Raw genomic sequence first — 13,714 nt, forward strand, 5'->3', positions numbered from 1 at the left:
AGCGTACATGGAGATGCATGCAGACATCTTATTGAGTGGAGCGTACATGGAGATGCATGCAGACATCTCCCTTGTGCTTAGTCTTGAGTGGGCACCTGCCTTGTTTGCTTTGGTCATTGTTTTTATAAAATGCAACTGCGCTCTGTTAGCTTTCCCTCTTACTGTAATAATGGTGTGAGTTATGTTTTGTGTGAATTTTTTTCCTGTCAGAATATTTGGCAGTACATTATAGAGTTTCATGTTTCTGTCTATGTTAACATTTTACTATCTGTAAGTATATAGTTGAGTATTGTTAGAGATGTTATGTTGCTCTGCACTGCCAGCTCTTCTTAAACAGAACTTAACTCTTGGATTAAGATCATTTTTTTCTGAAACAATGTCTTCCTGATAATTGTATGTTGTTGTTCTCTCCCCAGAATCTATATCGATTTGAGGGCACCGGGTTTTCAAATATCCCTCAACTTATAGATCACCACTTCAATACAAAGCAAGTCATCACCAAGAAGTCTGGGGTGGTTCTGCTGAACCCTATTCCAAAGGTAGGGCTGAGGTCTTGCTTCTCTTTTTAAAAAAGAATACTTTGTTAGCATTTGTCACAGAAGAGACCTTTCAGGTCTGTGCAAGTTCAAGGCAGATTACTTCTGTGAACTCCAGTAACTCCTGGCAGTCTAGCTGAGATACAGGCTTCCGTTAACTTTCTGAAGAAACACTGCCTTTCTGCTCAGCATTTGCTAGGATACAAATGGCCTAATTTGTTTTCTTTCTTTCCCAATTTATCTTGAAAGATGTGAGGATCATACTTTGAAAGGTTCTGGCAAGAGATTTGAAGATGTAGATATCAAAGAAGAGGGCTAGCATTTAGTAGTAAGTCAGAATTTTAGTTTTGAGCCTTAGGTTTACAATGTGTTGAAAGTTTGGGACTGGTTAAAGCTATGCCTCTCTTCTCAGAAAATCATAGCTTCGCTCTGAGGAGCCAAGCAGCTAGGTCAGAGCTCACTTTAGATCTATCACAAACAATTCTTTCATGTACTAAGAGACTTGTGAGGTTAGGAATGGGCACGAGGAGGGTATGTGTTTCAGACAGCACCTTAGGGACCTAGACCACAGTGCAACAGTCAACCCCTTGGGCCTTCCTTTCGGCTCTTTGACTCTTGAGGGAATTGGCTTGGGAATGGTAGGGCCCTTTCCTTTGAGGGCTTTGCAACGTGGAGAACGGTGTAAAAATGGGAAAGACATTAAAATTGGTAGGTCACATGTTCTAGTTGACTTTTATAGATCCGTCCTGTGTAATCCTTCCCACAATGCAGGTGCTCCCTAACTTTCACTTCACACTCAGAACGTGACAATTTGTCCTTTTGTTGTTATTGTTTTATACCCAGATTCTCAGAATCCATAAGCCTGAGATTGCCTATAACGTCTCTGTCTGTACCTAATTCCTTCAGTTACATGACGAGAGCTTTGTATTTTAATTACACACTGGAGCACGGCCTTCAGGTCTAGTGCATCCTATTACAAGTCAATGTCAAGGCAGTAACACACATTTTACCCATTCGATTAGTACCAAATAAACTGTTTTCCATATACTGCCACTTGACTTTACAAGCTAACCAGATATTGGCACAATCTATAGTTAGTCAAGTTCACGTCAGAGGTCAAATCCATGACAGAAATTAACTTGCAGATCTGAGTCTGAATAGGAATATATAATTTCAAATAAAATTACATCTCTCACTGCATACAAATTTCCATGAAGTGAACTTAGGTAATGGATTAGATTCTTTAGACTATTATGTGGTCAATTATTTTCTTTCTGTCAGATCTCTAATTCGACTGAGCTGATTACCCCATCATTTTATAGTACTAGATATGTAAATCAGAGGATACTGGCAGCTGTAGAAGGTTAAGGAGCTATAGATGATTGTGTTGTAGGGTAAAAGCAAAGCCCATCACATACTAACCTGACTTAAACCTAGTATTTGAAATATGCACGCGAGTATCTGTTTATTGGAAACATTGTTCAAAGAATCCTGTTAGCCCTTTGTAAAGATAATTGAAATACAGAGGTTGTGGAGGACAGCTGTCAGTTATGACTGGAGAAAATTGATAAGGGTTTTGTTGTGGTAGTATCGCCATATATCTTCCTTTGGAAAGTTATTTGTCCTTTTATTACTGAATCTGTTTCTTGATTTAAATCGTGTAAGAAGCTAATATATTTGACCATATAATATGCTATAAAATATCTAATTTTCATCTTTATAGACTTTATATTTAATCTATGTAAAGCATGTTGTTTTACTTTGGATGGAATTTCTATTCTCCATTATTTTTTCTCTTATTCATCAAAGTATAATTGTATCACTTTGACATCTAAGTGACTAAGGCAGTTTCTCATCTTTCTTCCTTGTATTTACTCTCACAAGTGCAGGGAAGCGAGACCACTAGAGTGGGGGGATTGCTTGATTTTTCCAGTGCCATATGCTCTTAGTGAGTGGGCGCCTATGGTCTGCTCCTCACCTGCTATCCGGTTTCTTCCGTGCTGCCTCAGAGCCTGTGCAGAGGCTCAGGAGAGGGGAGCAGTGTTGTAAGTGGTACTAGCTGCTCACCTTAAGGAGAGGGGAGCATTGTTGTAAGTGGTACTAGCTGCTCACCTTACTTGTTGTCTTAAAGCAGCAAACCCAGTGGTCTGGCTTCCATGGCCTGTTCTTTCTTAATTTAGTTGCTTCTAGGGAGTTACTTCAACGAGAGCCCTTCCTTGTTGTGTGTGAATAGTATATTCTCCCTCATTCCTTTTCTTACTTCTTGATGGTTAATTTCTAATGGTTATGTGCAGAGCCTCCTGGGTACCCAGCAGGCACTCCACCATTGAGGCATACCCTTAATCCTTGTCTGCCATGGACTGGGGTTTCTTGCGGGGAGCCCTTGTTCTGCAGGGTGATGAAAGTTCTGGGCAGATGGGCAAAGGATTTGGCGGTGACAGACAGACACGACACAAGTGTGTTATTTGAATGTATTTTCACAAAATAAGAATCAGGCTTATATAGTATACAGAAAATAGGGCAAATGTCAGAGATCACACAGGCAGGTAGCAGTCACATCAAAGACAGTAGATCAAACAGCCAGGTGTGAATGACTCCTTCGGAAGTGCTCTTCCCCACCCAGCTACTTTGGCAGTCCTAAGCAAACACCCAACCATCTAATTCTTCTAGGTTGTCAGAAGTATGCACCAGGGGTCTCCTTCTAGCTAACCTCTCATGAATTAGGCCCTGGGAGTGACTTCTGGGAGCATTTGTGACTCCCAATTTGCCAGGGGAACCAACCAATTACTCTCTAATATGTGAAATAGTTTGGCATTTGTTGTCAGTAAACTTTAATGCCTGGTCTTTTTCCCTGTCTAGAGACGATCTGTCTGAATAGGAAACATCCTTGAGAAATTCCAGGCCGAGAATCAGCTCAGCACTGATTAGGATTAGTTGGAACATTGTGGGGGCCGGAAACATTGTTCAATTTAGTTTGGCTATAACGGAATATTTCTTAGGGCACCTTTATGCCTGAATAAGGAAAGCATGTAGATCTCTCCACAAACTTTACAGAGATCAATCTGGAACACATCTAAGTTAGGAGATGTTAGCGACCGGCCACCTCAGGAGACTGGCTCACTGTGACTGGCTCACTGTGAAGCATGCACCTCAGGTCTATGAACAGGCTTTTTTAGACCTGTCATGCAGACACAACTGAAGTAGATGAGTGCTGCGTAACACTTGGCTGACCTCTTCATATACATTTGCTTATGTACCCCTCCCATATTCTTATGATATGTTTTATTATTAGCTTTATACAATATTGTTGCTTTTAACATCATACAGGATGTGGAAGAGGAGCTATTGCTTTAAATAGTAAAGTAGTAAAGGACCTTCTGAAGCTAGCGTAACAGATAGGAGCAGTGTTGGGACACAGTCTGTGTTGTTAACCATGGACCACTGAGCGCAGACTTTAGTAGAAGCTACAAGAACTGTGCATCATGAGGAACATGAATGTGCACATGCGGAAAGGAAGTCCTCTGCTTCGATGACATGCTAAACTGGAAAGAGCCTCCTGGATATTCCAGCCTATAAATCCGTATCAAAGGAAAATAATGAAACCAACATTAGACAACTGCAATTTGAGATAGTGTAGACTTTGAGAAAATATAAGTAGGAATTCACCCCATCTAACATTTAAGTGGTACTTCAGAAGTTATTTTACTGGGTAAAGCTAATATTTTTTCCCATATAGCTCTCAGGGAAGAAATTCTCTGAATGGAATGCAGAGCTCACCATGTTCATAAACAAATGCAGGCTAGCCAGGCAGAGAGCTATGACTCGTCTTAGCAGCTGCTTGCCTCCTGCCTGAGTCAGGGGACTGTGGTGTCTACCAGACTTCAGTATGGATTGCCCAAATGTTACGGGCTTATTTCAAGAGGGTGTAATGAACTTCTTTCTACATGGCTAAAAGTTGTAACCTGTTTGCAGAAGAGAGTCTGTGGCAGCCGCGGGCCGATGGTTTGGTATATTTAGGTTTTCTTAAATTAGCATTTTGTGAAACCAGAGAGACTTCCTTTTCACTAAATCTGTGCCCACAGTCCTTAATTTATGAAGACTTATTGGGTAGTTTTTAAGATAATTATACATTTGAATAAATAGAATAATGGAAGACACAATGGTTCAGTATTCACTCATAGATATTCACTTAGTAATCACTTTGTGCTTAGCGGTGTTCTGGAGTGTGATGAGATTGCTCTAAATATCAAACAGTAAGGAGGGAACAGGGCTATGTTGATGTGGTGAAGGCATGGCTTAGCACTGTGGGCCCATGCATCATGTGGGCAAGGCGACAACTACTGCTTTTCATTTTAAAATATTTAAAATTGAGTTTTTGATGGTTTGAGACAGGGTCTCATTTAGCTCACAATGTCCTTGAGCTCACTGTGTAGCTGAGAATAAATGTGACCTCCTGGTCCTGAATCTCCTCCTCCCCTGTATAAGATTAAAGTCTTGCAGGACCACAGCTGGCTTAACTCAAACATTCTGGTCAAAGAAAGTTTCTTGGTATAGTTTCAGAGAGATGTCAATAAAAGTGGTCTCTGTGCTGTTTGCTATATGCAGGAATAACAGTGAAACATTCAGCCGTCTAGCAGGGACACCAACCTGTCACAGTAGCTAGTCAGTCTGTAGGGATGTTTCCTAGATGATCGTCCTCATAGTATCTGTATGTGTGCGTGTGTGGACACCGATGTACACACGCACATGCACACACGCACATGCACACACATGCACACATGCACACACACACATGCACATACAGGTGCCGCTTTAAAAAAATCTGTATATAAAATGTTTCGTAGTCAAAAACAACTCGTTCCACAAAATAATAGGTCTCATCACTATACTGAAAAGCTCCTAGTAAGTGAAAAGCCAGTGGCAGATGGCCAAGGAAATGCTTGACCTTCCAGGTGAGTGCACAGTGTAAAACTTGGAAATCCCTTTCAAGTTCCTCAGAGTGGGAGTAGAGATGATTCTCCACTGTAAGCAGACTAAGAAAATTCAAAACTAGGTCAAATGCCATTTCTGTTAATGAAATGGTATTGAAATGGTATTAATCTAAATTCAAAATAGCATCTCATTTTCTTGTCACTAGATCACTATGATCATTTGCTTTTAGAATATGAGCTGGGGAAAAAAAAAAAAAACCTTTCTACAAGGTTGTATGGTAGAATTTGCCAAAATTACAAAACGCATAGCTTTGACTCAGCAGCAATTCATAATTTATGTCCTTGTCATTTGTGTGTGTGTGTATGTGTGTGTATGCATGCATGCATGTGTGTGTGTGTGTGTGTGTGTGTGTGTGTATTTGCTGGTTACTGTAACATCGTTCAAAGCATCGGCAGATGAAAAATTTGACTAATTGGGCTAGCTAAATAATTCATTGTCCTCTATCCAAAGGAGTTCTGGTACTTAGGGATGCTTTCTATGTTCTGAATAAAGAGTTCAGTGCTCTATTGATTTTAAAAAAGAATATTACGAAACCAACTTTGTGTCACATTGCCTTTGTTTTTGAGGACCAACGAGTGTGAGATGATGTGCCTGAATTTTCTAACTGATCTTAAACACAGAGTGGGTCTGTAGGTCTGTAGTATAGAACTAATCTAACCTCCAACATAGATAGGTGTGTGTGTGTGTGTGTGTGAGTGCATGTGTGTGTGTGTGTGAGTGCGTGTGTGTGTGTGTGAATTAAATTATGAATAGCGAACAGAATGTAAAAGAAATTAGTTATACTTTATAATGAATTCCATTTTAAGTGTATATGTGTGGAAGTCAAAGGAACCTTGCTGAGTGAATTCTGTCTTTCCACAGTGTGGGTCCCAGGGCTCAAGGTCAGGTCATCAGGCTTGGTAGCAAGTGCCTCTACGTCTGATTCATCCCACTCACTAACCCTGTGAGTGTCTCCCTGGCTCAGTACCCGATAACTAAACCAGCCTTATGATATAGCATTAGCTCTCCAGCATGTATGATATAGCATTAGCTCTCCAGCACTTAGGGCTTCCCAGGGAGGTGTTTTATTGGAACAATATTAAGAACAGAATTGAGCTGGGAAGGAGGGTCCTTTGGTGAGGTCTGCGCACACAAAGCACAAAATTCTCACTTTGGATCTCCAGCATCCATGCAAAGTGCTGAGCCTGGCACCTGTACCCCAGCTCGGGGTGGCGAGGGTGTGCAGGCTACATATTCTAGTGTGACTAGTGAGCTCAGAATCAGTGAGCCACTTATCTCAAAAAAGAAGAGAATAACTGAGTAAGAATGCTTGGCTACATGTTCAATAATTATCTTCATTTCTTTTGATAGTTTGTTTTCCAGGATATTTTGCTTATTTTTATTAACAGTTAAAAATATGTAGGTATAAAAATATGATAACCAAGGGGAAAATAAGAGTCCTTTGTATTTGTGATAATGTAGGCAGTAAAGTGAAGCTAATAGTTCTCTTTACATGCTCACCTGGCTTGTATTACAGGTCTAGAGCAGCTGTAAGAATGTAACTAGTTCTTAACCTAGTTGTCCAAAGGGTTTAGCTATCAAACTGGACTCTTTAGTAGGCCAACTCATTTGTCACTGAAGTGCTCTGAAACATCTTTAGGTTTAAGAGAGAAGCATTGTTAAATGGTTTGAGGCTCATCTTCTAGAATCTATACTTTAAACTTTCCATTGTCTGTAGTCCTAGATGTAATGCGAGCTGAGACGGGGTGATGGGAGGAACACCCCACATGGCCTGTTCCCTAAGCTTTTGAAGATCTCACCATTAGCGAGGCTTGTGAGTGGAGGTACAGTGCCTGGCCTGCTTTAGAAGGGAATACAGATGGAATGAAGAGACCGAGGGTAGTGGCTGAGGACGCGAGTAACATTGACTCTTGTCTCTCACACATGCACACAAGTCCATGGTCACCTGTGTGCACACCCACAGGTGATGGAAGGACCAGATGCTCGTGACATAGAATGTTAAAGTGGGAAAATAATCTATAAAACAGTATTTTAGTATTTTATTTTCATAAGTTGAAATATCTATGTGAGTAAGTGTGAAAAGCTTAAAGGCCATGTTCTAGGAGGTAAATTATGTTACTTTGTGTTTGAAGGGGTGACTTAGGGTAGCTTAAGCATGGTTTTAATCTTTTTGTTAAACATTATCATGTGAAAACTTTTCCTATAACTGTATTCTATGGCACTGTTTAGTAACACTGTAAAGAATTGTTTGGCAACGGTGCTCAGTTTCTTTAGGGAGAAATTAAAGTGAGACCCTAGACACACAAACCGAGGAGTCTTCATGTCCAGAATTGTACACTGAAAGAAGGCATACAAAACTGATGGGTACTGTTTTCAAAATATCTCAGTGTAATGCTTGTGAACCTCAATTTGAAACATTCATAAGAGGCTTAACATGCTGCAGTAATCTAGATGAGAAATAGCGGGGGCCATGAGTGTTTTGTTGAAGGAGAAGGACTTGAAGCAGGTCACTGATAGGGAGAGGTCAGACATGCAGAGCAGTGGCCCTTCTTGAGAGAATAGTGTGAGGCACGGATGCCCCTAGACTTGTTTTAAGGATGGCTGGGTCAGTCAGTCAAAAGCATGCGGTTTGGAAGGTGGATTACCTGAAGTGTTCATGAGAGCCATGAGCCAGGAGTAAACATGAAATGGGCTATTGTGCTGCATGTAGATAAGCACACAGTGGATGTGCTCTAAGCTTAGCCCACTGCACTGCCTAACTCACCACCCCTGAGTACTGAGAATGAGCGCACCTGTGTAGTGGCTTGAAGAATGTGACGAGTGTGACCAGCTAGCACATTAGACAACAGAAACCCAAGTTCCATTTACTGTGTCTGACATTAAACTTGCATAACTATTCCAACTTATTTGAGTAGGAACAAATTACCAGTGCCATCAAAAATGAGCAATGATCGAAATTCATAGTTTAAAAAATTAAGCAGACACTCTTGACAGGCTATATAAATTATAGACTGAGTTTGGAGTTTAGCACCACCTTCCTGAAAGCTGTTGAGAAAGAAGCAATTTTGTGATTGGAAAGGAAGGAGGGAATTTTAATTTTTTATAGTAAAGTTTATTACCAGTAGTCTCCTTCTGTATAGTTGTGTCATCGCATTTTGTGCTGTAGACAAGACAAAATCTGAAATCAGCTTAGTGCAGAATGCCCCAGCTCAGCAGCAGAAAAGTGTAGTGCTTTCAAAGAGCAGAGCAGGAAATTTAGAAGACTCCAGATTTATGATCAAGATATTAACAAATCAGCTATAAATACTTTAAACATTTTGAGCGAATGCCTAAATAGCAAAGGTTTATACTTGTGAAATATATGTGATCTCATCTTAATTATATTTCCACAATGTTTAATATTTAGCTACAATAGAAGAGGCCTTACATGCTCAGTAACAAGTAGCAAAATGTGAAGAAAAAAATCAGGACCAAGTTTTAGAAACTTACTAAAATCTAAGTGGTCAGTTCTGAGTCACTTAAACAGAGATTAACAGTTTATACTGTTCTGCCTTTCAAGTTACGAATGTACGTATGTAGCACACATTTGATATTCATTCTAAGAAACTCAGGAGCCCCATGTCCTTAGGCAGATGGAGAAAGCAAGAAAGGTCTCTGCGGAGGCCGGAGAACTGGCTCAGTGCTTAAGAGCACCCATTCCACAGGTCCCAAGTTCCATTCCCTGCACCCACATGGCAGCTCACAACCATTGTAGGAATTTCAGCACCCTCTTCAGGTCTGTGTGAGCATAACATGCATGGTGGTGCACATATGTACATGCAGACAGCACTCATACATACAAAGGAAGAGAGTTCTCTAGGAGGGAAAAAACAAGAGACTACCTAGGATGCAGCTATTCCACGCATCGGTTGCTCATCCTTCAATAGGAGAGGAGGTGCCACTGAGAGTGGGGAGGGCACTAGGAACTGGGCATGCTGATAAGAATGGGACTTTAACAGAGGGCAGTGCCTGTCCTGTCGGTCCTGGCTTGGCCTCTTCAGTCACAGAGCCCAGCCCTTCTCAGACTGATTCCTCCCTCTGTCCCAGAAGCTGCAGCCCAACAAAACTGCCCATTTTCAACCCTCTGAGGGTGATGGGTTCCTCTCTTCATTGCCACTCAGTGTCACTTGTATGTGCCTGACTCTCCTGCTGGCTCAGGAGGTATTGAAGAGCAACAGGAAGTCTTACGTGTTTTCATTATCTTCATAGACTCCATTACATGAGAGACCACAAGTACTTGAAGCTGAATGGTTTTTTCTTTGTTTGTTTGCTTTTGTTTTTTAGATAATATAGAAATTTAACAAATTTTGAAAAAAATAAAATGACCTTTTGTATATGGTAAAATGTGGCAGTTTTTTTCTGTTTGCAGAATAACATTTGCAAATAAAACTATAACTGTCTCTTATTTTTCTCTTCAGTGCTTAGAAACTTAAATAAGTTAAGAATTAGAAATTTGAATGCTGTTTGGTATATTTTGGACTGATCAAGAAAGCCAAACTGAGCATTCTTTCTTCATTGAAAGGCTCCTCATTTCTTTTACAAGCTGTAGTATGTGGCTGAGAATAGCTCTCAAGGCAGTGCCACAAAATATCATAAACTTACATAGGACATTACATAATTGTTTTTATTTTTTAAATTTAATTCTTTTTTGTGAGTATGAACTTTGGAGATGGTAATGTTTCACAGTATCAGAAAGTTGGACATTCTTATTAGATCATGAGTGAAATCTTTTGAAGTAATCAGTGTGTGCTTAGCTTCAGTTTTATTCATGTAACAATTTAGTTCTTTGCTCCTTTCTTTTTTACTTTATATTAGAAGTTATGTGGAGTCGGGCATGTAGCTCAGTGGTAAATGCTTACCCCGCAAGCCCCAGACCTCAGTCCTATCTCTAGCACTGCAGAAAACAAGCCTTTCTTGTAATGATACGGTTACAGCTCTCTTAGAAATAATTGCCAATTTTTAAGTACTGAAAGAAATGTTTGCTGTACTCTTATCAACCTTCTCTTTACTTTAGACTATTGTAACCTATATTTTAGCATAATGAAATTCATTTGACAATTTAACTGATATTTTTCTCTTACAGTAACGTCAGGAAAGTTTCTTATGGTATACATGATAGGCAAGCTTAGTTTACTCTGGAAAAGAGCCATTGGTATTTTATCTCACTAACTAAATTCATGTTCACCTTCTACCTGACTCTCAAAGAGAACTTGTCCCAAATCCTCTTTTTCAAAGACTAGTAAATATGCATGTTACAAATGTAGTGACATTGAAGTAACAAGGTGTAAGTTAGAAAGGCCATGGTTATTCGAAAGATAACTGAGAATTATTTTTCAGATGGAAAGTTTCATCCATATACATTTATAAGTCTTGGAAAAAAGAAACTATATTTCCTTGTTATTATGTAACAAACTGCATTTATTAAAGGTGGAACAAAGAATTGACAACACTGAAAATGTGAACTATAATTTCTTTGTCATCTAATCTCAGTGGGGACTAGCTGTATTGATGGAAAGCAGAGTCGGCAGCAGCGATGTCAGCTATTTCTAGCACGTCCTTTAGGAATAGATGTTCATATGTCCAACTGTGGCTCTCTTTCATCTGTAGTCTTGCTGCTAGGGGCATCTTGAACTGGTCATCTCAAATAGGTAGAATTTTCTTTTTTTAAATTTTTTAATTAATTATTTATTTTTATTATATATTTTCTTTAGTTGCATGTCATATGATATCTCCTTTCCCAGTTTCCCCCTCAGAAAAAATAAAAAATAAAAATAAAATAAAACAAAAACAAAAACCCCTGTTCCCTCCCCCCTCCCCCTGCTCACAACCTCACCCTCTCCCACTTCCTGGCCCTGGCATTTCCCTACATTGGGGCACAGAACCTTCACAGGGCCGAGAGCCTCTCCTCCCACTGATGACTGACTGGGCCACCCTCTGCTACATATGCAGCTGGAGCCATGAGTCCTCCCATGTGTACTCTTTGGTTGGAGTTTTAGTCCCTGGGAGCTCTGAAGGTACTAGTTAGTTCATATTGTTGTTCGTCCTAAGGGGCTGCAAACCCTTCAGCTCCTTGAGTCAGTTCTCTAGCTCCTTCATTGGGGACCATTTTGGTGGTGTTATTTTCTGTTTAAATAAATCCTTTTAAATCATTAAACATTTAAATGATTAAATCCACATTAGTTGGAAACATGAGATCATTTGTTTTCCCGTGTCTGAGGTGTGTGTGTGGGGGGGGGGGGTGTACATGCACTTCCTCTGAGGTCCAAGCACTCGTGTCCCACGTGGGGATGTTAGAGGAGGGTATCAGGTGCCATCTGCCTCCACTTCTCCTTGTCCCCTTGAGATACCTTCACTGAACCGTAGGACGCTCACAGGAACAGAGAGCTTCATTTTTATTGTGGAGAACCTCTGAGTTCCAGAATTGTAAGGTAGCCAGTCCATGCGACGTTAGACCATCGCACTTTACAATCATCCCTTACAGCAGGAAGTGAGGTTAGCAGTGACATGTGATTGTTATTTTATGTAAAAGGATTTGATCTTTGTATTGAGAGTGATAGGAAACCTTGAAAGGTTTTATTCTGAGAAGGACTATGATCAAATTTGTATTTTGTACAGGTAATTGTGGCTTTGTTGTAGAAGCCAGTCAGTGTATTGATGACCAGTAACGGATAGAAATGACGAAATAAGACACAAGATCAGTTTGGAACTCAGATAATGATGAGGTACTGCTAAGATCAATTTGTGACCCCCCAGCTTAGTTATCTGTTACAGACTTTCACATTACCACTCCGCCTTATTCCTGTCCTGGCCCCACCACAGGCCTACAGATTGAGTGACTTTGGGAGTGGTGCAGGAAACTCTAACGCCTTGTTAGAGGTCCTGATGCTCTGTAATACTGAAGGGCCAGCCCTGCAAACTGACCTGTGTGAAAAGGAATAGGCTGTCCACTCCTGGGAGATCTCTTCACTCTCCAGGCTCCATGGTTCAGACTACCTGAGTGTAGCAAGACTACATTCACTTAACCTTGGAACGACGGGGAGCAGGGGCAGGGAATCACATATCAGAGAATCACCTGGTAGTTATTTGCGGTATAAATAACAGTATTCTAATGATCAAGAATCAGTGAAGCAGAAATACCTATTTTATGGCTTTTTGGAGAAGTTGATGTTCCAAAATTGATTTTCACAGTCTTATAAGAATTTTAAAGAAAGGTACTTAAAATAGTATTCTGCATGAAGATTATATTTGATTTTTTTTTCCATCTTGGGAATTGTGTGTTTGCTGTAGTCAACCAAAGGTGGTTTTAGAATAGAATACATAGAAACTTAAATAATTTAAGAATTAGAAATTTGAATGCTGTTTGGTATATTTTGGACTAATCAAGAAAACCAAACTGAGCATTCTTTCTTCATTGAAAGGCTCCTCATATCAATGTGGCTCAATATACTTTGAGCATACTTAAACTCTCCTGACCAGCATATCCCACTTTTGCAATAATATACTTTCCGAATTCCCTTTTGTCACTCATTTTCTCATTCAGAATGGCATCAGTCCTGCCTCATTAGCTCTTTTAACATGAGTGCAGTAGAACACTCGTAGAACATGTTATTTGCTTCTGTGTTTATTTACCACTGCTATTAACATGTCCATGTACTGCCTTCTTGTGTGTCTAGTGACGGCAAGCATGGGCATCGTAGGCCCCACTGCATTCTTTAGCGTTTACTCTTCAGTCAAAGTTTCCCAAATGAGATAATCAAATTGATGATGAGATGCTCTGGCAATTTGTACAGAGCTAAGAGTGATGTTCCAGCATTGCAGTGTGCGTTTCTGAGGAAGGGATTATTAGCTCTGGCACAGACTTCAGCACTCTGCTCCTCTGATGGAGGCTTGTCCCTCCACTATGATGTAATCTTGTCACAGTTGCTGCTTCTCAGAGGTCCCATTGGCACCTTGCCGTCTGCCTCCTTCAAATCTGACGGCTTCTGCTCTAGCCCAACTTAAAATCTGTTTAATTCTTAATTGAGTTGAGTTTTGACTAGAATGTGGACAGATGATTCATATAATTCTAGGTATGAAATGTATGTAAGGTTGTAAATTAACTTTTGTCACGTTGTGACAGAAAAATTTTTGACATGACAGGCATTCTT

General features: G+C 40.2%; 1 protein-coding gene across 7 annotated transcripts in view; it reads left to right on the forward strand.

Moving 5' to 3' along the window:
* Positions 1-13,714, forward strand: part of Fer (FER tyrosine kinase) — a 324,911-nt gene that overhangs the window by 167,527 nt on the left and 143,670 nt on the right. For all 7 annotated transcript variants that reach the window (XR_004118033.1, XM_031368583.1, XM_031368582.1 and 4 more), the window contains one exon: positions 417-539. Coding sequence is in view for 6 of the 7 variants with exons in the window: in XM_031368583.1 (XP_031224443.1) it covers positions 417-539 (123 nt within the window). In the remaining variant the exon portion in view is untranslated. The remainder of the gene's footprint in view (positions 1-416; positions 540-13,714) is intronic.

This window comes from Mastomys coucha, unplaced genomic scaffold (genome assembly GCF_008632895.1).
Source record: "Mastomys coucha isolate ucsf_1 unplaced genomic scaffold, UCSF_Mcou_1 pScaffold14, whole genome shotgun sequence".
Lineage (NCBI taxonomy): Eukaryota > Metazoa > Chordata > Mammalia > Rodentia > Muridae > Mastomys > Mastomys coucha.